Consider the following 20779-nt stretch of genomic DNA (forward strand, 5'->3'; position numbering starts at 1 on the left):
CAATATTTGCAACCCATACAACCAGGAAAAAAAATCTGTGGAGTATCTTATTATGTCCAAAAGAAATAGACCAATAGAAAAATGGGCAAAAGATATGAACAGGCAATTCTCAAGGTACTAACAACAGCAACAACAAATCAGATGAACTTCACTTGTGATCATAACTGGAAATTATAACCATGAGATCCCCCTGGGCATCCACGGGATGGACAAAAATTAAGATCTGACAATCCAAGTGTGGATGCAGGTTTAAGGAAATGAAAGCTCCATCGCTGGTAAGGGTGTACAACCATCTAGGAAAAAACATGTGAAACCTTGTAAAGTTTGTAAACCTTCTAAAGAAGATGCACATGCCAGTGGTAGAGATATTCTCCTTCACGTTCACAAGTGACAAATCCTGTATTCACTCTATGTAACAGGGGATAAATAGAAACAATCTAATCACCCTTGTGTGGAAATAGTATAAACTAGTGTATTCATCCAATGAAACACTATAAAGCAGTTAAAAAGAATGAAATAAATCTACATGCATCAGCATTGCTAAATCACAAAAATATAATGTAGGGTGAAAAAAGCAGGTTACAAAAGTATAGTATATATACTCTAATACCATTTATAGAAAATTTCAAAACAAAAAAATATATAATAAAAGTACAGAATCATGCTTGTATGTTTAAAACTTTGTAATTTAAAATAAAACAGAAACCACAATGAGATATCACTTCACACTCATTAAGATGGCTATTATTAAAAACCAAACCAAAACAAAACACAGAACGTAACAAGTGTTGGTGAGGATGTGGAAAAGTTGGAACCCCTGTGCATTACAGGTAGGAATGTAAAATAGTGCTGCCACAATAGAAAATGGTACCAGGGCGCCTGGGTGGCTCGGTCGGTTATCATCTGACTCTTGGTTTTGACTCAGGACATGATCTCTGGGTTCATGGGTTTGAGTCCTGCATTGGGCTCTGCGTGGATGGTGAGGAGCCTGGTTGGGATTCTCTCTCCCTCTCTCTCTCTCTCTCTGCCCCTCTCATGCATGCATTCTCTCTCTCTCTTTCTCTCTCAAAATAAATTAAAATACAAAAGAAAGAAAATGGCACAGCAATTCCTCAAAAAATTAAACATAGAATTACCATATGATCCAGCAATTCTGCTTCTGGGTGTATACCCAGAATAATTGAAAGCAGGGACTCAAACTTATTTGTACACACCCATGTTCATGGCATAATTATTCACAACAGCCAACCCCAGCGTCCATCTACAGATGAATAGATAAACGCAAAACGTGGCATAAACATACAACGGAATATTATACATCCTTAAAAAGGAATGAAATTCTGGAACATGTTACAACATGGGAGTAACCTTGAGGACATTATGCAGTGAAATAAGGTAGACACAAAAGGACAAATACTATGCAATTCCATTTATATAAGATACCTGGTCAAAGTCATAGAGACAGGAAGTAGGATGTTGATGGGGATGGAGATGGAGAGTTATTATTTATGGTACAGGGTTCGGTTGGGAAGGTGACGAAGTTCTGGGGATGAATGACAGTGATGGTTGCGCGACGGTGTGAATGTACATTATGCCACAGAACTGTCCGATTAAAGAGGATTAAAATGGTGAATGTTATGTTAGGTATATTTAACTTAAAAATAGAAATTGAAAAAAAGACTGGCTTGAAGCCAGCCCCTCTATCCAGAAGAGCCGCCAAGCCGCTCACCGGTCTGTAGCACGCAGCTGACTGGATACACCTGGACCGCCCCTCCCCGCCCCCACGCTCGGGTCGCTACCCCGCAGCCCCAAAGAGTTTCACGGCGCAGGCGCGGTGCTGGGGTGGGTGGGCAGGAGGGGGCGTGGCCTCACACTGCGCCTGTGCCGGATTCCAGCTGTAACTGTAGTGGGGAAATCATGTCCAGGTTGGGCTCCCCGGCCCGGCGGCAGTGGGGAGGCCCGCACTGCACACGCGCAGACCGAGCACTCGCGTCAAAAGACGAAGAGAACGCGCGCTCCCCACGTCCTGCGAGCCCGGCTGCCAGGCGTTCGTCTCTGCCGTGACTCCCGCCGGGCAGGGCTGGCGCGCCCACGTCTGAAGAGTGATGCCCCGGGAGATCATCACCCTGCAGCTGGGCCAGTGCGGCAACCAGAGTGAGCGAGCGAGCGCCGGGCCCTTCCAGTCTCCGGTTCTGCCCCTTCGGGTCCCACCCAAGTGCTTGGCATCCTCTAGTCCCCCTTTCCCTTCCATGAAACCCCTGCCCTATTGCGCATGATGAACAAGGCCCCGATGGAGAGCCGCGCCTGGGCTGTGACAGCTCCCAGACCAGGTGTCTTGGGCCCAGCCTCTGAGTGTGACAGCCTCTGAGCCTAACCCTGGGCTGCTGAGGCCTTATGACTATCAGACCCAGGCATCTCTCCCCATCCCCCAGTTGGGTTCGAGTTCTGGAAACAACTGTGCGCTGAGCATGGTATCAGCCCCGAGGGCATCGTGGAGGAGTTCGCCACCGAGGGCACTGACCGCAAGGACGTCTTTTTCTACCAGGTGCTCCCAGCGACTTTGCCAGCCCGCCCCCCCCCCCCACGCGCCCCCACAGTGGCCCCGGGGGGCCTGAGGGAAGGGCAGTGGCTTGGTACCAGGAAACCCTCTGGGCAAAGGAGTCAGGGCGGCTGGCTTGAGGAGGGAGGACAGGCAGGAGCCAGAGTTGGGAGGATGGAGGACTGGGCCTTAGCTGACTGGACCACCCTGCTGGTCTCCCCCTGACAGGCAGACGATGAGCACTACATCCCCAGGGCCGTGCTGCTGGACCTGGAGCCCCGGGTGATCCACTCCATCCTCAACTCCCCCTATGCCAAGCTCTACAACCCAGAGAACATCTACTTGTCAGAGCATGGAGGAGGGGCTGGCAACAACTGGGCCAGTGGATTCTCGCAGGTATCTGGGTGGCCATCCCAGAAACCCTTGATGTTCCCTCCCTAGGGCAAGGCAGGCTCAGGCAGCCTGGGGATTTGACCAGACCGGATAGACAATAAATAAGAGACAAAGGGATACCCTGACAAGAGGGAGAGCCAGGGAGAGGTGTATGCAAGCTGCAAATCATTTGAAAAGTAGCTTTTTTGGGTTGAGGGCCACAGCTGAGGCTCTGTTTGAGGGTGGCAGTAGTGTCCCAGGGGGTGTTCTTGGTGCTGAAAAGAGGTACTCCCCAGAATCTTCATCCTTACCCTCACATCCGTGTCTCTCTATACAGGGTGAGAAAATCCATGAAGACATTTTTGATATCATAGACCGAGAAGCAGATGGAAGTGACAGCTTAGAGGTGAGGTTCAGCCCCACTGAAGGAAAAGAAAAGGCTGATAAGTGCTGGGGAAAGGTCGGGAGGTAGCACGAACAGGTGGTGTGATGGGGGCAATTCTATTTAAAACTAATTTTTGGAGCATCATATGTGAGATATTAAGGTAAATAAGGTACAGAGGCTCCTGGGTTGCTCAGTCGACTGACTTGATATCTGCTCAGGTTATGATCTCATGGTTCGTGAGATTGAGCCCCAAGTCAGGCTCTGCACTAACAGCTCAGAGCCTGCTTGGGATTCTCTCTCTCCCTCTCTCTCTCTCTCTCTCTGCCCTTCCTCTACTTGCTATCTCTCAAAATAAGTAAATTTAAAAAAAATTTAAAAAGAAAGGTACAGGGGCACCTGGGTGGCTCAGTCATTGAGTGTCCTACTTCAGCTCAGGTCATGATCTCATGGTTCACATGTTTGAAACCTATGTCAGGCTCTGTGCTGACAGCTCAGAGCCAGGAGCCTGCTTCAGATCTCCCTCTCTCTCTGCCTCTCTCTCTCTCAAAAATAGATATTTAAAAACAAATTTTTTATTTTTATTTTTTTTTAAATTTTTTTTTTCAACGTTTATTTATTTTTGGGACAGAGAGAGACAGAGCATGAACGGGGGAGGGGCAGAGAGAGAGGGAGACACAGAATCGGAAACAGGCTCCAGGCTCTGAGCCATCAGCCCAGAGCCTGACGCGGGGCTCGAACTCACAGACCGCGAGATCGTGACCTGGCTGAAGTCGGACGCTTAACCGACTGCGCCACCCAGGCGCCCCTAAAAACAAATTTTTTAAAGAAAGGTACAGTACTTGTCCTCAAGGAGATCCTAATGTGGATGGCATCAGCTCCTTAGGCATGAGTCTTCCTTCCCAAGGAGCCTCAGCCTGGATGCACACAGAAGCAGCCTTGAGACAGGAGTGTGTTGGGAGTGGGGAATGAGACAAGCCTAAAGCCTCTTCCCCAGATCCCTGGAGACTGCCTCTCCCCATGCAGGGCTTTGTGCTGTGTCATTCCATTGCTGGGGGGACCGGTTCTGGCCTGGGTTCCTACCTTCTGGAACGACTGAATGACAGGTAACCCTGTGTTTGGGGAGAGGGCATTAGCCCTGGTTCCCTGCATAAGGTCTTTCCTTTTTGTCACTTTCTTCTCTTGGACTGAACGGCTTGGCACTATTGCTTTGAGTCACTGGTAGAAATAGAGCCTGGCCATCCAGGGAACATCTAGGAAACAGTAACTGCCAGGAGGGAGTTTGCCTAGGGAGAGGAGGGACCTACAGGGTTTGGTGGGTTTGATGCTTTAGGTTTATCCTTTTTGGCTCCTGGGCTCTAAACACTCAGTTCTGCCCTCACCCGCCTTTTGTACAAGAGCTTGGTGGCACTTGGAAAGGAATGACCCTATTATCTCTAGAGAAGACCAAGGTGGGCAGTGATGGGAATCCTTCCAGTTCACTGTCACCTTCCCCTTTCCCTCTTCTTCACCCCCAGGTATCCCAAGAAGCTGGTGCAGACGTACTCAGTGTTTCCCAACCAGGATGAGATGAGCGATGTGGTGGTCCAGCCCTACAACTCCCTGCTCACGCTCAAGAGGCTCACCCAGAACGCAGACTGTGTGGTGAGTGCCAGAGAAAGGAGTGGGGGGTGGGGTGGGGGTGCTTTGCTCCACCTCCTCAAACCAGTGGGACATGTACACCCTGCCCTTCCCAAGCCCCTGCCCAGAGAACAGAGGACCAAATAAAGCCATACCTGGTGGCCCAAATTATGAAATAAGGACTTGACCCCAAGTTGCTCTCAACAAAGTGAATACCCCTGACATGTGTCCCCATTTAGCCTATTTAATGCCTACTCATGCTTAAATTCTCAGCCCAAGGGGCACTTTCATAGTAAAACCTTCTCTGACCACGCATTCAAGGTCAAATTCCTTTGTGCATATTTCAGGCTGTAACTGTACTTTTCTGTAGACCTGGTGAAGGGGACAGACCGTGCCTGTTTTACCCTCCATGGTGTCTCCAGAACCAGGCACAGTGGATGGCACATGGAGACAATTTGTTTACAGGATGGTAGAAAAGTATCTTGTGATGCCCCAGGGACAGTATTTTCCTTTTTAAGTTAACACACTTCCTGGTTTTTAGAATTTAGAGGGGGTAAAGCTAATAACTTATCTCTCTGCCCCCTTTCTCCTCAAAAAGGTGCCGTGACCCTCTTCTGTCCCCCCAGGTGGTACTGGACAACACAGCCCTGAACCGGATCGCCACAGACCGCCTGCACATCCAGAACCCATCCTTCTCCCAGATCAACCAGCTGGTGAGCCCCTGCTCCCGGACTGGAAACCCTCCTTACTGGAGTGCCATCTGGGGAAGGGAGGCCCCGCCCCAGGCCAAGGCCCATGACCCGGCACCCCCGTCCCCAGGTGTCCACCATCATGTCAGCCAGCACCACCACCCTGCGCTACCCTGGCTACATGAACAACGACCTCATCGGCCTCATCGCCTCGCTCATCCCCACTCCTCGACTCCACTTCCTCATGACCGGCTACACCCCGCTCACCACGGACCAGTCGGTAGGAGCAGCCCCAGCAGGCCCTGCCCTAGCCTTTCTGTCCCCCTGCTGCGCCTTCCAGGAGCCGCTCTTTGTAGCCCCAGAGGCTCTGTGCTCAGGGACAGGCACAGACCGTCCAGCTCCGTGCTGACTTGTTCTCCTCTTCCCTACACCCCTGGCTCCCTGTAGGGCCCGGGCTATGTGGGGTCTGCTGATGCTCCCGCACAGGGGCATGACCTTGCTGAGCTGAGGAGGGCTAAGATTCCTGGTCCTGCAGCCAAGGCTCAGTGTACACCTGAATCTCAAGATGCCTCCCAGAGAGACCATCCTAGCCTGAGTCTGATGGGGGTCAGCCATTGGACCGTGCCCTGAGTGCTGGCCTGGTCCCCGTGGCCCGCTCTCCCCTCAGGTGGCCAGCGTGAGGAAGACCACAGTCCTGGATGTCATGAGGCGGCTGCTGCAGCCCAAGAACGTGATGGTGTCCACGGGCCGGGATCGCCAGACCAACCATTGCTACATCGCCATCCTCAACATCATCCAGGGGGAGGTGGACCCCACCCAGGTAGGTGAGGCCCCTTCGTGCCACCCCCGGAACCCACAGGGGTAGAGGAGAGGCTACCACCACCACTGTTGTGTCCACCCCTCCCCGCTAGGTCCACAAGAGTCTGCAGAGGATCCGGGAGCGGAAGTTGGCCAACTTCATCCCCTGGGGCCCTGCCAGCATCCAGGTGGCCCTGTCAAGGAAGTCTCCCTACCTGCCTTCGGCCCACCGGGTCAGTGGGCTCATGATGGCCAACCACACCAGCATCTCCTCGGTGAGCCTAATCTCCTGGCCTTCTTTGGCCATTCAGTTCCAGTAGACACCCTTATCATTCTCCCCCATTCCATTCCAGCCCCTTATCATGCACTGGTTCCCATCCTGGAGATTTCTATCTCTTTCAGCTCTTTGAAAGTTCCTGCCAGCAGTATGACAAGCTGCGGAAGCGGGAGGCCTTCCTGGAGCAGTTCCGCAAGGAGGACATCTTCAAGGAGAACTTTGATGAGCTGGACACGTCCAGGGAGGTTGTGCAGGAACTCATCGACGAGTACCATGCAGCCACACGGCCAGACTACATCTCCTGGGGCGCCCAGGAGCAGTGACTTCCTCCCCACCACTTCCCCTGGACAGTATGCATAGTCCCCATTGTGCCTGGTCCCTGTGACCCAGATTCTTGTCACCAAAAACCTTTCTAGGTTTATCTCCAGCCCAGGAGCTGGTCCTACTTCCACCCTTCTCTGACCTGACCCTTGATATTGCTCATTTAGCTTGAATAAAGCAATAAAGCTTTGTCGTGAATACAGTCAGAGCTTGGTTGTGGATATACTCAGGGCTTGGTCTGTGAATATGGGGGATGACCCATGCTCCCTCCCAGTTCCCAGGTATGTGGCCTTTATCTTAGTCCACTTAGTCCAGGTCTTAGTGTGGTCACTATTTCCACTGGCATACCTTGTCTAGAACCAGGCTGCTTTACTAGAGTCAGCCCTACTCTCAAGATTACAGAGGTTTACTGAGGTCTGCTATGTCCTCAGTGCCTACGCTCCTGCCCCAGGGTGGATCAATATTGCCCCAGCCTCTTACGCTAGCGAAGAGGCTGTGGGGGCTAGAGAAGGAGGGCCTGCAGCATTCTGAGCAGGTCAGGAAAGCCAGAACTCTAGATTCCCAGTGCCCAAGGCTATCAGATCCTCAGGAACGAGACCTGATTCAAACTAACTTGATAAAGCAGGAACTGAAGTCGGGAGTAGGACTGAGCCCATCCCGATAAGGTATTATCTGTGCCAGAGAAGTTCTTGGGTCTGATCCTGCCCCAGGCTTCTCTCCATTCCAGGCACAAAGCAGTAGGCACACAAAAGATGGACCCAACTAGGGCCCAGAAGCTGGACACCAGGGTAGGAACTGGGTAGTGCCAGTCCTGATGACTCACTGCCTTCCGGCCTTAGAGACGCCAGGAGGCCACCCCTATGCCACTCAATGGAGAAGCAAGGGTGAGTAATTGCCAGCCTCCAAAACTGCCCTCTTGCCTGCCCCACCCACCACCCTGTGGCAGCATGCTGGCGAAGAGGAGGTTAAATCCAGAAGGTCAAGGAGGGTGGGGCCCTGTGGTGTCCAGACTCCCTTCAGTGCTGGTAAAAGCCCACAGTGTGGGCGTCCCCAGAGGTGGAGCTCTGAGCTCTGGGGACTCTAACTTGTCCCACTGACAACACTCCCACAGGAAGGGTTTGTGTAAATAAGGATTTTTTTTTTTTCTTTTTGCTTCTCTTCTACAAATAAATTAAGAAACAAACTAGAAAATTGTCTGCACCCATTGCAGCCCTTGGGTGTGGTGTGTGCCCTGTCCCTGCAGGGCCAAAAGGGTCCACGATTCCCTCAAATCTCAGAACAGTCCAGGTCCAGGCTGGAGGCAGAAGGGAGGTCGTGACCTCTTGGCAGGCTCAGTCCTGCAGCTGCCCCAAACAGCCAGACTGTCCCTGGGGCTCGTCCAGGCCCGGGTGCTGGCTGGGAGGGGAGGTGTCTGGCAGGTCTTGGCATGGAGGAGAAGGGCTGCGGCAGGGCCTCTCGGGGGAGGGACTGGGCAAATAGGCATTCACCAGCTGCATGATCTCTTCCACCTAAGAGAAGGCAGAGGTCAGAGTGCAGTAGGGGCCACTGGGTTCTCCTTTGTCTCATCCTCCACCCGGGCTCCTTACCAGGGCCTTACAAGAGCTGCCCCCTACGACCTTTCCTTCCTCATCACCGCTCTCTCCCTCACTCACTATGTGCCAGTCACACTGGTGTCTTTCTGCTTCTCAAAGATGCTAAGGGGATTGTCATCTCAAGGCCTTTACACTTGGAATATCTTCTACCTGGAATGCTGTTCCCCTAGATCTTCCTGTGGCTAGCTTAAAGGTCACTTTGAGTATCCTTTCCTGACTGTCCTACCTAATGCTATGACCCCCCTCCAGTCACTTCCTGTCACACTACACTTCCCTTGGTAGCGTTTATCACTTTCTTATATGGTTTTTGATTCCTTGTTCAGTGTCTGACACTCCTGCTCTAATTAATGTCAGCTCCTTGAGCCTCTCTTTGATCACAGGTGGATCCCCAGTGCCTAGAACTGTACCTGCCCCATGCTCAGTGTTTAATAAAATGTTTCTTGACATCCTTTCCGTTCCTTCCACCTTCCACACCCTCTTTCTACTCACCTGGGGACTCTGCAGGAGGAGCTGGCTCTCTCCCACCCTCAGTGCCAGGGTGTGGGGGCCCATCAGTTGGCAGGCGGCCACATGGCCATAGCTGACACAGTGGATGGGCTCTGTCTCACCTGGCCGGGAGAGGGACATGGCCTTGGCTCCCAAGCCCAGGCATAGCTTCTGTGGAGTGCCCCCACCAGGCTCCTATGGACAGACAGGCAGAGTCAGGGTGGAAGGAGGGAACCCTGCAGCATTATTTTTGGTGGGGGGAGATGGCTGTGAGCAGGGAGTTTCCCAGTCCCCTCTATGATCCACATTGCATGGAGGGGCTTAAGGCTCTGGAGAGGTGAGAACCCAAGGGCCAGGGAGTGACTCCTGGGATTTGGGAGGGGCAGCTGTGCTGGGTGTCAGGAGTGACTTGACCCACAGTGGGGCTTGTGGCTCTGGGGCAAAGGTGTAGGGCTTGGGCCGCCAGAGTCCCCTCTCCCTTCTCCCCCTCACCGTGCTCAGCTCCAGAACGTCATACCGAGCAGCGCCGAACCCTGGACACTGCGCCGCCAGAGCCAGGTAGGCAGCCATGGCCTCAGCTCGGCCCATGCCCCGTAGCCGCTTCCAGCCGCCCAGCACAGCGGCCGCCGTGCCGGCGCCACCTCCTCCCTCGCGGGCCACGCTTCCCGCCGTGCTGCCGGCCCCGCCGCCGCGCCGGGTCCTCTCCGCCCGCCTCTTGGCCAGGCCCGGACTCCAGATTGCCCCGGCCAGCAGGGCGGCGGAGGGAGGAGGCCTGGGGACTGGGCGGGGAGGGTCTTCACGTGGCGGGGCGGGGGGCGGCAGCAGGCGGTCCAGGGGAGGCAGGGGCTCCCTGGGGGAGAAGTCTCGGTGCAGGCTCTGCAGACGCAGCGCCGCCAGGGCGCGCAGCGTGTCTTCGGGCGGGGGCGGCCGGCCGCGGAGCAGCAGAGCGTGAGCCTAAGAGGAGGCAGTGGGTGTCAACGTGGGAGCGGCGGCGAAGACACCTCAGGGTGCATAATCCGAGGTCTGGGTTCAAGTAAAGCCTCCCGCGAGGTTGCCATAACTATGAAATGAGACGGCCCAGAAAGGGAGGGGTTCAGGCTCGCGAGTATTTGGGGGGGTGGGGGCGTGAACGCTGGAGATCCTCACCTGCTCAAAGAGGAAAGGCAGTTCGTGACCGTCTGGGGACAGCCCCTCAGGGTGCAGAGGCCCGTGAAGACGCAGGCATAGTCTCCAACCAGAGTCCGTCGAATCATCCAGCCCGGCTTCCTCCGCTGCCAAACTAAAGAAGAGATAAGGACTCGGTGCGAGGCAGAAGCGAGACTCCCCTAGGCTCTGGCCGGAGGCGGGACCAAACGGGGGGGGCGGAGCCAAAAGTTTGGGACGCCTTGAAGCCAAACAGCAAACTGCCCGAGGGCAGGCTCCATGTGTGAACCAGCAAACGTTACCGTGCAGGGCAAATGGCCAGGGCTTCATAAAAGTTTGCTCAGGGATTGACCAGAGCTGAGAGGCTGATGGGTTAACGGAGAGCGGGGCTGGGGCTGGACATTTACTTCTCAAACCTGGTGAGCACGTCGGCCACGAGAGTGCTCCCAGCCAGGGCTCGCTCCTGGGCCCCTCGCTGCTCATACAGCGCGAATGCATTCCGGCTACGGGCCAAGCCCAGCCGTCCCACGAGCTCTCGAGCAACCTGGATGGGAGAAGGCATGAGGGGAAGGTCAGACCGCGCAGGGGTCTTGCCATCTGGAGGGTTCTTTCAGCTCTCTCAGTCCCTCCATACACATCCCTGACTCAAATGATGAATCTCAGACTTGGGCAAACCTAGGGCCCGGGAACCAGGAGAGCCAGGCATGGGAAACCGGGGTCGGGGGGAAGGGTTGTGGTCTCAGGGGTCTTTTCTGGCCTTACCTCCCCCGCTGTGGTGTGAGAGTCTATGGCCACAGGGCAGGCACCAGCCCCCGGACAGTGCACGGTGCACAACAGCTCCTGTCGTCGGCTCAACGCTGAAATCTCTGCCAGAGAAGGCACCAGCTCTCGGCCGCGCGTGCGGCCCAGCGCTTTCCGGATGAAGCGCGCATATTCCGCCAGTTCTGTGTCCGGGAGCGCCTGCTCGGTCCTGGGGTAGGGAAAACCTGAGGATCGGTGCTCGGAGAGCTTACCTTCTCCCCCTTCCTTTCGCCCTCTTATTTTATCGTTTCTTTCGTCTAATCAGTTCCCTTCCTTCCAACTCTAAGTTCCTTGAAGGCAGCAACCCCTCTCTCTTCTGGATCTACCCTTGGCGCACCACGTGGATCTGATTTTCTAAGGCCCTGACAGCTTGCTCCTCACTGCCCCCTCCCACTTCCCAAAGTCTCCACGATCGTCCTTCGGGTTGGAATCCAAAATCCAGCCTCATTCCGCTTTGCAACTGGCTGCCTCAGCCCCGAGGAAAAGCAGCCTTTAGTAATTCCTCTGCCCAAAGGGGGCACCTTTTCTAATTCCTCCCACCGAAAGTGGGATCAGATCTTTAATTCCCACAGAGACGGTGTACATATTAGCAGCGGTCAAGTCTCTTCCCTTCGCTGGGCCTAAATTCTCCCTCCACCAAACAATTTGGCAAGGCCTGTCATTCTCTCCCAGCCCTGTCAGCTCCCTTGCCTTGGCCTTACCCCACCCCTCCCCTCTCACCTTTCCAGATGCCCCAGGAGGTGCCCCCTCACAGCTCCCCCAGGCCGGAAGGTGCAGCTCATGCAGGTGAGGAGCTGCCAGTACCGAAGGGCTGCGGGGTCTTGGGTAGCTGGGGGCCCAGGGGGGCCTGCGGGTCCCGAGGTCTGCTTAGCCAGCTGCAGGAAGAGCTCGTCCCGGAGCGCAGGCAGGTCCCGGCAGGTTTGGAGCACACCCTGCATCAGGGGCCCGGGGCGCCGCGCCCCCTCCAGCGCCTGCAGCGCCAGGAACAGCCGCACCGCCTCCTCGCGCAAGGGTGCGTAGCCCGGACCTGTGGGAGGGTGGGGGTGGAGGGACGGTTTGGAGAGGGGACACAGAGCTGGGCCCTGGAAGGAAGGCATGAACCAGGGAAAGGTCAGAGGGAATATAAGGGGACAGGGGATGGCAAGGAGGGGAGAGTTCGAACGACAGGAAGAGTGAAGGGAAAGCAATGGTCCCCACAGAGCCAAGCTCTCAACCCCTACCTCCCAGGCATCTCCACCTCGGGATCCACTGAGGCTGCTCTCTGAGTTTGTGAGCTACAGGGGTTGACTAAAAGAAATGGGCTCAAACCCCAGATTCTGTAATTGGGCACTAACAGCCATCACCATGAACTAGAAAACAGGCTGGACTGGGAGTCCTGAAACAAGGGTTTGTCTCCCAGCCCTCCTTAATCTTCTAGCTTTAGGACCTGACTAGTCACTATTCCTTTTGGGGAAGAGGTGTAGCTGAATGAGGCCAGCACATAGTCCCAAAGTTCTGGCCTGTCCAGCAGTTGTAAAGGCGGTATGACATGGTCTTAAGAGTATACTGAAAAATAGGACAGAGAGTGTAAAAACTCATGAAGGAATATCAGTAGGCAGAATGAGACCCACAGGGAAGGTGGTCAAAGGGAGCCTCTTTTCCTGTGCTGGCTTCCCTCTCCTCCACCCTGGGTATCAGTTTGGTCAGCTTCTATTTTCACCTTCATCCTTGGAAAAGTGAGGGGCTAGGTTTGCTTTGGACTTCTAAGTCCCTGTCAAGTGAGGCATTCAGATTCCCCATCCAAGGGACTTGGGCCATGGCACCACTCACCTGGGGCGCTGACACCGTAGGGCAGGGGCAGGAGTGGAGCGTACAAGGCCCCACTGGTGTGCCTCAGAATTGGGTTCCGTCGGTAAATAAGGGCCACAGCTTCCGGATCCCCGCAACTCTCCTAGAAGTTAAGGAGTCACAGGGATGGGAAAGGGGGCTCTCCATGAACTCAGACAGCGTCTGGATTCACCACCCTCCTCTTTCTCCACGAAGTCCCTTCTTTCACACCTGAATGTCCCTAAGCAGCAGCTGGGTAGGGGTCTCCAGTGGTGCCTTGGAGGCGATCACTTCTCGCAACGCCACCCCCCAGCGCTCCGCCTCAGCCTGGCGCGGGGAGCAGAGCCGGATGCTGTGCTTCCGGCCAGACACGGTCACTGACCACAGACCTGGGGAAAAAGAGCCCGCGGAGGGCAATTAGGGCCGGCGGGGCTGCTGCCCAGGGAGGTACAAGAGTCCCCACAAAGTCTCACCGGTCTCTTTGGGTCGGCGCTCCGGGCCGGTCACCGAGCACAAGCTGGTGAGCACGAGGCTCCCGAGGCGCCGCGCCCCCTTCCCGCTGCTGCTGAACTGATCCAGGGAGTCCCTGGTGAGCACGAACCAGGCCCGGCGCGGGGGCAACCAGGGCCGCGCCCCTCCTCCGCGGGGCTCTCGGTACAGCCAACCTGGAGGGCAGAAGAGGGAAGGAAAGGAGGTGAGTAGGAGAAGACACTATCCCCTGGAGGGTTGGGATTGGGGCTTCCAGAGTGCATGAGGTGGGTCCCCACCTTTCACCACGACGTCCGGGTCCTCCTCCGGCGGCCCCTTCTCTGGGATGAGACTTCGCGTCTCCTCCCAGCTCTGCAGCCTGGGCCAGAGGGGAGGGAGGGTTGGGCGAGGCTGTCGGTCCTGCACCCCGCCTCCAGGGGGCTCCTCAGTCGGGGCTCCCCAGACTGCAAGCGCCGGGACACCCCTCCCCCACGCTGTGGGAACCGCTGGGCCGTTCTGACCTCGCACCAGAAATAGCCCAGACCCCCCCCTTTCTCCCCGCGCCCCCAGTCGGACCGCCCCCCCGGGACCCCGGCCAAACCACAGCGTCCGGCGTAAGGCCTCTCCCTTATTGCACAACTGCGGGAGGGCAGACGGCGAGGATTGGGGTCCCGGGAACGGGCTGGGGTCTCCAGACCACGAGGCTCAGGGCCGAGCTCACCTGTCAGAGGCTGGCCCGCTCCTCACCGGCTGAGTCAGCGTCACGTCCAAGGGGCCCTGGGGAAACAGGCGGGGGCAGCCCTCAGGATCAGAGCCGTCATCGCAGGATGCCGGTGGCTTCTGCCCCCAGGACAGCGCTGCTCAGGGAATTGAGGAATCAAGGAGTAGGGTCATGACTGTGAGGGAGCGAGTAGAAGCTGAAGGTCGCCCCTTCTTCCAGTCTCTACAGAACTGCCCGAGCTAAGAAGCGAAGCCTCCCGCCTTGTCTCCGTTTCCCTTTGAAGACTTAAATCAGGGCGGGATACAGTGGAAAGAACACTGTGCAGGGAGTGGGGAGACCTGGGTTCTAGTAACAGCCGGACCACTAACTCGAATCACTAACTGGCTGTGGAACCTTCACAAGTCGGCAGAGCCTTTGAGCCTTGGCTTCCCCATCTTTGAAAAGAGAGAGGTGGGTGAAGTTTCTTCTTGCTGGAAGTCACCCCCTCCTCCTCATTTTCCCTTCATTGGCTGGCAGGCAGGCAGGTGGTGGGCACAGAAGTGGATGAAGGGAAGAAGGACTTTTTCAGTATAGGGCTTTCTCCAAGAACTACTTTTGCCCTTCCATAGACACCCCTCAGACTCAATGGTAAGCAGACCCTCCCCCTTTGCTGGGGCTCGGGAAGGGCAGGCTGGGAAATGGCACAGGCTCTCCAGGGGAGATGCAGCTCAGGATTTTGCCCTTCTCCCCCTTGTCCTGGAACTTCAACTGTAGACTGGGGCCTGAGAGAGGCCAAAATCCGTCCAGGAGCCAGGTCAGGCAGGAACGGTGCCATCGTCCCTTTGCTCCCACACTGCTAAAGCCAGGAGGGGGAGGTGGAGGAGGCAGGGACACCTGTCCCCAAGCTCAGTGGAGGGGGGTGGAGGTGGAGCATGAGGGAGGCAATGGCGTGGTTCACACTGCCGACCCTGTCCAGGCTGGAAGCTTGGGGACGCCTGGGTCCTGTGCCTTCCTGAGTAACAGGTCAACCTATTTTCTGGAGGGTCTAAAAGGAGTTCTTAGCCACACCACCACGGGGGCAGGTGCTGACCACTCTCTTAGACCAACTCCCCTAATCGCCGTCCCCTGCTTCCCTCCCTCCACCCCCCTCTATATTTATCCGCCCTCCGCCTCCGCCAGGTGCTGGCGCCGGCCCCAGCGGCGCAGCCCGCCCCACCCGGGCACCGAGCCACCGGGCCTGCTGGGGACCCCTGAGTGGGGGATGGGAGCCTGACCCAGGCCATAGCACACGGGAGTCTGGTTGCCGGTGTGCAGGGGAATCGGGGAGGGGACGTCATGAATTGGAGGTCTTCCAGACCAACGAGCCTCAGTTTCCCCACGGGGAGATTCCACAAAACCGGGGAGCCGTGTCCCTCACCATCCCCTCCGGAATTCCCCAGGAGCCTCACCAGGGAGGGCCGAGAGTTCTGTCTTGAGTGGCAGGGTAATGACGATGGGTCCTCGAAGAGCGGTCGCCCCCAGCTCCCTGTCCGTGGGGTCCCTGCCACGGCCCCCAATCTGAGGATGCCTTCTCCCCCTCTCCCACGTCCCCGCGGCGGGAGCTCCGGCATCTGGCCCCAGCACTCAGCGCTCACAAACTGGGAGCGGAGCGGACCCAGGCGTCCGAGCCGCCCAGCCGGCCTCGCCACATTCCTCGGCGCTGGCGGAGGCGGAAGGAGACGGGATGGGACGCGGGCCCGGCGGGGAAGGGAGAGGCAGGGCCAGGTCGGGCCACGCGTGACGCCTCCCCTGCCTCAGGGCCCCTAGCAGGTGGACAGCGCCCAGCATGAGGCTCGAGGCCCACAGGCACATCCCCAGTAGGACTGTTCCTTGAGCTCCGGGGGGGGGGGGGGGGCTCCTGGCCCCCAGGCAAAAACCTCTCCCACGTCCCCGGTCCGCCAAGAGCACGCCGTTTGGCTGGAGTCTGGAGCAGGATCAGACGTGACGGCTGGTTTTGGTGAGAGGGATTGAGACAAGGCTCCAAACCCCCCGGGACTTACCCTCCCGCCGCCCGCTGGACTCGGGGTCCGCAGCTCAAAGGTCTCCTCGTCCTCGTCCTCGTCCCCGTCCCCGCTAAGCTCGCCGTCCCCGTAGTCCCGGTGCAGAAGAGTAAAGCCTCGACGGCAGCAGAGGAGCCACCACAATCCCCCGGGGAGAGGCATCCGGGCGAGCAGCCGGGGGATGGGGGCTCGGGCAGCCGGGCCGAGCTGCAGGGGGTCGGAGAAACTGGCGGGGCTCCGACCCGAGCGAGGGAATGATGCAGCGGGAGGAGGGGAAGAGAGAAGGGGACAAGGAGGAGGCAGTGTCAGACGCTGGGGTGCAAGGGGTCTCTTGCTAGCGCCTGCGGGGTCTCGGTGTCTGCGCCCCCAGAGGGGGAGGGGGAAAGCGTCCAGGGCTGGTGGGGGAGCAGTGTCCGGAGCTGGGAAGTAGTGTCCGTTGTAGTGTCCAGCCCTGTGGGGGGCAGTGTCCGGTGCAGTGTCCGAGGTGGGCAGTTGTCCAAGCTCCAGGGAGGGTCGTGTCCGGTAGAGTGTCCGGTGGCCGGGGCCCGGGCCGCGCGCGCTGCGCTCCCTGCAGCCCCGGGACTGGCGCGCTAGGGGCGCGAGCACAGCTCTGGGACCCCGCCTCCCCAACCCCCCTCCCCTCCGACGGCCCCCCCCTTTCCCTCTTCTTTCTCTCCTCCCTTCTTTACAGGGCAGGGTGCAGTTTTCGTCACAGCCTTCCCTGACCAATCCCTGTGCCTGGCGCCGGGCGCGGCCACCAATCAGACCACTGAAACCGCGGCGGGTTGCATCATGTGCCCCTGGCTTGGTGACAGCGGGGAGGAGCAGAGGAATAAGGAGGGAGGGGGCAGTGCGATGTTAGCCACGCCCCTGTCTCTGAGGTCGGACTCGGAGTGCTAGTGATGTCACGGAAGCCCGCCTTCATGCCCGTTTTAACTCTTGGCTCACCAACCAAGAGATTAAAAACCCTCTCGAGGAGCTTTATAGAAGGAAGGGCATAGGGCATGAAGGAAGGCCCCGACTGCTGCCCTCTGAAACCCTGTCTCGTCTCAGGGTCCCTGAGAAAGGAACGAGACTTAGCTACCTGCGCCAGGCTCAGCTCTAGACGCAGCTAGCTCTCCGCCCCTGGATGGAGTAGTCCAATTCCTTGATGTGAGTCGCTTTAAAAATTAAGGTGACTCGGGAATTAAGAGACTCGGGAAAGTGAAGACCTAGGTCGGAAACGAAATCTAATTTAGAGCGCACAGCTCACTGAACTCCAGTGGGGAGAGTGACTTAAGATTCAAGGGAATTCTGTGGTCTTCGAAGAGTGGAGGCCTCTTGGGGTGAATAGCCTGGAGTTCTAGGTCGGAAGGGGTTAAGCGAGGCGCTAAATGGCCAGGGCGGGGCGGGGCCGCGAACGGGGCGGGGCCAGGGCGACCGCGGGCGCGCGCGTGCGTTGCTGACTCAGCGGCGATTCCCGCGGTCTCCGGTGGAGGGTTCCAGGTTGGCCCCCAGCGACTGGCTTGTGGGACCTTCGGAAGATCGGCGCCATCTCCGGGCCTTCCCTGGATCCTGGCCCCTAGTGGAGGTGGCTCTTGGTCTCAGCCGCCGGAGGCTCTAGGAAGGAAGGCTAGCCTGAGCTGGGCGGGGCGGGACAGGGCGGGGACGTCAGGCCAGCGCCTCCCTTGAGACCTCCGTGCCACACCCGCCCTTCTTGCCCGGGGTCCCCAGACTCCTGGCTGGAGTGGTAGGGGCAGCTTTGCTGACCGGATATTAAACTGCGAGCCTTGTCGCACGTGAACACCATCCTGCCTATCGTGCTTGTGTAAAACAAAGACCAGGAATCAATGCGACCGTCTCTAGAGGCTATCTATCCCCGTCTTGTCCTCACCCCGGATGACAGTGACCAGCACTGAGATTTCCTAGGGATGGAGACATTCAAACCATATACTCGCTTCCCTGTCTAGATCCCGGGTCTTTGCAGGAAAGTTCTTTCCGATGTCTAACCTCTCTCTTTCCGGCAGGCTCAGTGCATTTCCTCTGACCCCGTCCCCAGGGAAGATGGAGAATGGCAGTCACCCCCACCCCCACCACACCCATGATAACGACTCTGGAAATTTTCAATTTGGAATTCTCTCCTTGGTTTTTCTCCAAAGTGAAAAACTCCGACTCAACTTTTTAAATAACCTTTTTCTTTCCACCACAGAACTTTAGAAGGGACTGTAAAGTGGTAATCTAATCCAAAAGCCCACCCAAAACGGAAATCTCCTGCCCATTGTCCCTACCCCCACACCAGGCACAGGCACACACAGTCCCCAACAGCCTTAGCCTGAACGTTCCAGAGGCCAGGAACCCGGTACTTCATAAGGCAGCCATTACTGGATAGCACTGTGGTTGTTAGAAAGCTCGTCCTTATGCTACTTTAAGAGGAACCCCAGCCCCTCGCGTTGCCTGGCAGCTTTCCCACCTCACCTCTTGTTCACAGAGACCTGGTGAAGGTGGAGGGAGTGTCAGTGCCTCGAGCTTCAGCAGGCTCAGCAGCCCTGCACCCCCACCCAGATTCTCAGCGCCTTCCACTCAGAGCCAAGCGCACTGAGGGGGAGGGGGAACCCACCGGTTCTGCCCTGCTACAAATCACTTCCAAGTCGGTGACTCAAAAATAGTAACAGTTGTTGGGTTGTATCTCATTTCCATGTTATCAATTTAATGTGGCAAAGTACAGAAGCAATTCCTTTAGGTCCCTACCTCCTTCTCAGGGTCTCCCCACCTACTCCCCTTTCCCACTACCCTCCCTGGAATCATTTCCTCAGCCCGCCCTCTCCCCTTGATTCGCAGCCCTAGTAGTCCCAGGAGGAGACACTGTGGGTCTCAGTGGGAGCCGAACAGGAAGAGAGGCGGGGCCGGCGGGGGCAGCGCCCCCGGGGGCGAGGCCCTGGGCTGCAGCTCCCACCCCGCAGCAGCCTCCGCAGGTCCTGGCGGAATCGCAGGCCCAAAAAGGCGTAGAGTACGGGGTTCAGGCCGCAGCGGGCCAGGGCCAACCCTCCGGTCACGAGCAGTGCCAGATCCTTGCGCTTGCTGGCAGGGCAGCTCCGCTCGCGGGCAGCCAGTAGGTCGGCCGTATCCAGTAGCAGGGCGAGACTGTAGGGCAGCTGCAGGACCACGAAGGCCGCCACCAGGGCCACCACGACGCGCAGCGCACGCCGGCGCTCGGGCCCCCTGGCGGCCAGCAGCGTGCGGCCCAGGAGCGCATAGCAGGCGGCCATGACGCCCAGCGGCAGCGCGAAGCCCAGGACCACCTGCGCCACGGCGCTTGCCCCCTTCACCGTCTGCGTGAGGCCCTCGGGAAAGATGAGACGGCAGCGCCGCTGGCCTTCCCGCTGACCATCCTGGCTGAAAAGGAGAGCAGGCAGCGCGAGAAGCAGCGACAGCAGCCATACGATGGCTGAGACCACGTGTGCGCGGCCTGGCGCAGAGGGCCTCGGTCCTGCGGGGAGGGCCCGCGCGATGGCCACATAGCGATCGGCGCTGATACAGGCCAGGAAGAGGAAGCCAGCGTGGAAGGAGGCTGAGTAGAGGCCCGAGATGGCGCGGCACGTGGCACTTCCCAGACTCCAGCCCTGCAGAGCCCCGGCTGCGGCGAAGGGCAGGGTTAGGGCCAGCAGAAGGTCGGCCAGGGCCAGCTGGAGCAGGTGGGCAGAAGTGGGCGAACGGACAGCACGTCGGGCTGCCAGGTGGGTGGCCAGGACCAGGCCATTGCCGGCCAGACCCAGTGCAGCCACTGCCAGGGAGACACTGGGTTGGAAGGCCCGACTGAAGGCCTGGACATCCGCCTTGTAGCAGAGTTCTGGCAATGGCTCAGCCGAGTATGCCTCCTCATCATACCCAGAGTAGGGGCTCCAGGAGACCTGGGGAGGTCAAAATGAGAGGAGAGACCTTATGAGACACCTCCCACACACCTCCCCTTCCCACACATACCTTCCAAGCTGGGAGCTTCTGTGACCGTTGTGCAGAGGGAGAAGATACAAACTCTTCTCCAAACTCTTCCTAGCACACCCTCCCAACAGGTCTTGGCTTCCACTGCACCCCTCCTGCCTCTGCATGCAGCTTCCTGACTGACCTTGACCTGTCTGTATCTCAGTTGCCTAATACGTAATGTTGAGATTAGAAACCCTGACCAGCCCAAGCGGCAGAGTTGTTTGAAATAAGGAAGAGGTAATGGATGTGAAGCACCTGGGCTCTCCATGAGCCAAGGTTTCTGTCACTAATAGATCTTGGGGATTCAGTTCTGTTTGCAGCGCCCTCTCCTGGAAGAACACCTACATTCAGGCTTTGCCTCAGGGCTGGTCCCTGGACTCCAGGCATGGTGTGGAGAGGGTTTCTAATGTCTTTTTTCCTTTCTCCCCTCCCTGCCCCATCTCTACCTCCAGTACAGGTACACTGAATGACTCATGGCAAGGCGGGGGGTCTCAAGGGTTGGACCTCAGGTTTTCTGGTCTCGGTTGCAACCTGGGACCTCGAGGTTCAGCTCACTATTCCCCTCAGTCCAGTCTCATCCCCCAACCCCAGCCTCACATCACCAGCCCCATCTATCTGGAAGGTCCTGATCCCAGATGGCTCCAGGCATCCTGGATAGGTCATAGCATGGTAGAAGCTTGTTACCAAGTGGAGAATCCCATCCCTTTGCCTTATCCTCCCTCTCTATAACCCTTCCTCCCTGCCCCCACTCCCACCTGTTCTGCAGGCTCCGTCCCCATCTCTGGCTAC

The 20779-nt window shown here is 57.4% G+C and overlaps 3 protein-coding genes across 5 annotated transcripts; 1 reads left to right on the forward strand and 2 right to left on the reverse strand.

The window, feature by feature from the left end:
• The first annotated feature begins 1886 nt into the window (after positions 1-1886).
• LOC115501572 (tubulin gamma-2 chain) lies at positions 1887-7200 on the forward strand. The gene is made up of 11 exons (XM_030296683.2): positions 1887-2154; positions 2433-2545; positions 2768-2935; positions 3249-3317; positions 4320-4399; positions 4811-4937; positions 5540-5626; positions 5733-5882; positions 6270-6422; positions 6514-6675; positions 6803-7200. The coding sequence occupies exons 1-11, from the start codon at positions 2106-2108 to the stop codon at positions 6998-7000; spliced, it is 1356 nt and encodes a 451-aa protein (XP_030152543.1). The 5' UTR covers positions 1887-2105; the 3' UTR covers positions 7001-7200.
• Positions 7201-8187: 987 nt separating this feature from the next.
• On the reverse strand, positions 8188-16594 carry PLEKHH3 (pleckstrin homology, MyTH4 and FERM domain containing H3). 3 transcript variants are annotated; one of them, XM_030296680.1, is made up of 13 exons: positions 16034-16594; positions 14016-14071; positions 13594-13673; positions 13300-13491; positions 13058-13215; positions 12830-12950; positions 11741-12047; positions 10982-11189; positions 10636-10763; positions 10223-10355; positions 9569-10030; positions 9080-9271; positions 8188-8506 (listed from the first exon to the last, which is right to left on the reverse strand). In XM_030296680.1, the coding sequence occupies exons 1-13, from the start codon at positions 16193-16195 to the stop codon at positions 8330-8332; spliced, it is 2376 nt and encodes a 791-aa protein (XP_030152540.1). In that variant the 5' UTR covers positions 16196-16594; the 3' UTR covers positions 8188-8329. The 3 variants fall into 3 exon arrangements, 2 of the variants coding, with proteins under 2 accessions (XP_030152540.1, XP_030152538.1); XM_030296678.1 differs by having other exon boundaries at positions 10627-10763; XR_003964837.1 differs by having other exon boundaries at positions 8429-8506; positions 9594-10030; positions 10627-10763.
• A 2093-nt stretch (positions 16595-18687) lies between these two features.
• On the reverse strand, positions 18688-20772 carry CCR10 (C-C motif chemokine receptor 10). Its single transcript, XM_030294844.1, has 2 exons — positions 20746-20772; positions 18688-19920 (listed from the first exon to the last, which is right to left on the reverse strand). The coding sequence occupies exons 1-2, from the start codon at positions 20767-20769 to the stop codon at positions 18853-18855; spliced, it is 1092 nt and encodes a 363-aa protein (XP_030150704.1). The 5' UTR covers positions 20770-20772; the 3' UTR covers positions 18688-18852.
• Between the last annotated feature and the right edge of the window lie 7 nt (positions 20773-20779).

Source organism: Lynx canadensis, chromosome E1, assembly GCF_007474595.2.
Source record: "Lynx canadensis isolate LIC74 chromosome E1, mLynCan4.pri.v2, whole genome shotgun sequence".
NCBI lineage: Eukaryota > Metazoa > Chordata > Mammalia > Carnivora > Felidae > Lynx > Lynx canadensis.